We start from the raw sequence: 2,177 nt of genomic DNA on the forward strand, positions 1-2,177 counted from the left end.
TAAATCAGCTGAAATTCAATTGGGTTTTGCTTAAAACTTAATGGGGGTTAATGCTGTCATTATGTTGATCTTCATTTGTTTCACATAGGGCGCGTTTGGCCATAAATACTTTTTTTTTACTTTTTTTCGAAAATTTTTTACTTTTTTCGGAATCAGTATTTGGCCACTGAAATTTCAAATTTCACTTGAAGTTGAATTTTTGAATTTTTCGAAAATTTGAAAAACTCTTAAAAACTTTTTTTCAACAAATCAGTCAATAAAATTCAAGAACAGCTTCAAATTATATTCATGTACAAACACAAATACCATTTTCACTTTCGAAATTTCACAATTCTTATGTCCAATGCCCACATAACCTTTTGGATTGGTTTGAAATTAGGGCTTGATGTAAAATTTGTTCAAACATTTAATTTTCTAAGTTAAATTGACCAATTATCTGAATAATCCCTAGATAATGTTATGAGTGATTTAATTAGAGCAGAGCCTTTCTGCTCTTCTGTCCAGATAGATTGGATGTGTTCCTCATCTTTGTATTCTTGTTTATTTTCTACAGGTTCTTATTGGCGATTTGTGTTAGATATGCTTGGTTCCTGAGCCGAGGGTCTACCGAAAATAGCCTCTCTGCCTTTTTAAAGGTAGGGGTAAAATTTGCGTACACATTACTGCACTTGTGGGACTACACTGGGTACGACGTTGTTGTTGTTGTGTTAGATATGCTTGGCAACCTTCCCAAGAATGTAATTGATGATATTCTTATGTGTTTGATCAAACACTTTGGAAACCTATAAAGGATTACGGATCCCGTACAATTTACATTACAAAGATTATCCACCACATTTTGACCCTTCATTCAGGACCAGTTACAAACTTTACTCTCTGCATTAATTTATTCGAAACTTGTCCTAATAATATTGACAGCTTGATAGATTTCCTCTCTAGAAATGGCATTCAAGATCTTGTTCTTAAATTTCCTGTCTGGGGTAACCTATAGGAATTGCCTTCTTCAGTTTTCACTTGTTTCCAGTTGAGGCATTTGACTCTTGAGGATTGTTTGATACTTTGTCCACCCTCATTCAAAGGATTTGGTAGGTTAATTAGCCTAGAATTACGTCACGTATCAATTTCTTGCAAGTGTCTTGAAAGTTTAATCTCTGGATGCCTGTTGCTCGAGCAATTTCTGCTGGAAAAATCAGATACTTTTAGCAGTGTCGTTGAAATTAATGCTCCCAATCTGAAATCTTTGGACATCATTGGCAGTGTAGGATCTATCTGTTTAAAAAATATCCCTCGTCTGGCAAAAAATTTCACTTATGGTTACAGGGTCATATAATTTGGTTGCGTCTGTAAAATGTGATTTTGCTCTTCACTCTGTCAAACATCTTCACCTATCTGCTATCTATTTCAATCCATTGGAGTTGGTGAAGTCTGCACTTTGCTTGATACGAAGTTTCCCCTATTTACAATATATGGAAATTCAGGTTCTTAGCTATTACTCTCCTCTTTCTTACGCAGTAGCTGTCTTGTTTTCTTACTCTTTTTATGGTCCAATAAATAAATTCAGAGAGTTGAGTTTTTGTTAATGTTTCTTAGGCGATGGATTTCAACACTTACAAACTTGGTCCAGAGTCTCTTGATGTGGAACGTTTCTCAAATGTGACATTTAATCACCTCAGGGAAATTAAGATAGAAGGTTTTATAGACACTGAGCATGAGATGGAGTTTATGAAGCTTTTGTTAGCCAAGTCTCCGGTATTGGTGAGAATGTTCGTCAAGTTCTGCAGGCCTGTTGAAGAATCTGCAAGAGCAAAAATGCTCGCGAGGCTATCAAAAGTTAAGCGTGCATCACCTAAAGCAGAAGTTAACTTCATCTTTCGATCTTCATGAGTCTTATCAGACCATGCTATTTGGCTAAAATGTTTTGAAAAGTTGAAATGAATAGATATAAACAATTGTTGATGCAGTGTTTTCCTTTGCCATAAGAAGTCTGAATCATTATGCTTGTTCTTGAATGATCAATGAAATGAGACTTTTGGTTGTTTATTTCAAAGTTATGTTGTGTGTTAACTCCTCTGCTTTATCAATTCCCTTTGGCAATACTGAAGCATTTTCTCCACAATTTTGTCCACTACTACCACTGCTATATCTGCAACTTTTCTTAATTATTTAATATGCTACAA

The 2,177-nt window shown here is 34.9% G+C and overlaps 1 protein-coding gene across 1 annotated transcript; it reads left to right on the plus strand.

Annotated features, from left to right (window-relative positions):
• The first annotated feature begins 235 nt into the window (after positions 1–235).
• LOC109214783 lies at positions 236–1,960 on the plus strand. The gene is made up of 3 exons (XM_019378731.1): positions 236–290; positions 554–635; positions 1,591–1,960. Coding segments are annotated over exons 1-3 (378 nt in total). The 5' UTR covers positions 236–288; the 3' UTR covers positions 1,885–1,960.
• The last annotated feature ends 217 nt before the right edge of the window (positions 1,961–2,177 follow it).

This window comes from Nicotiana attenuata, unplaced genomic scaffold (genome assembly GCF_001879085.1).
Source record: "Nicotiana attenuata strain UT unplaced genomic scaffold, NIATTr2, whole genome shotgun sequence".
In the NCBI taxonomy this organism is placed as follows: domain Eukaryota; kingdom Viridiplantae; phylum Streptophyta; class Magnoliopsida; order Solanales; family Solanaceae; genus Nicotiana; species Nicotiana attenuata.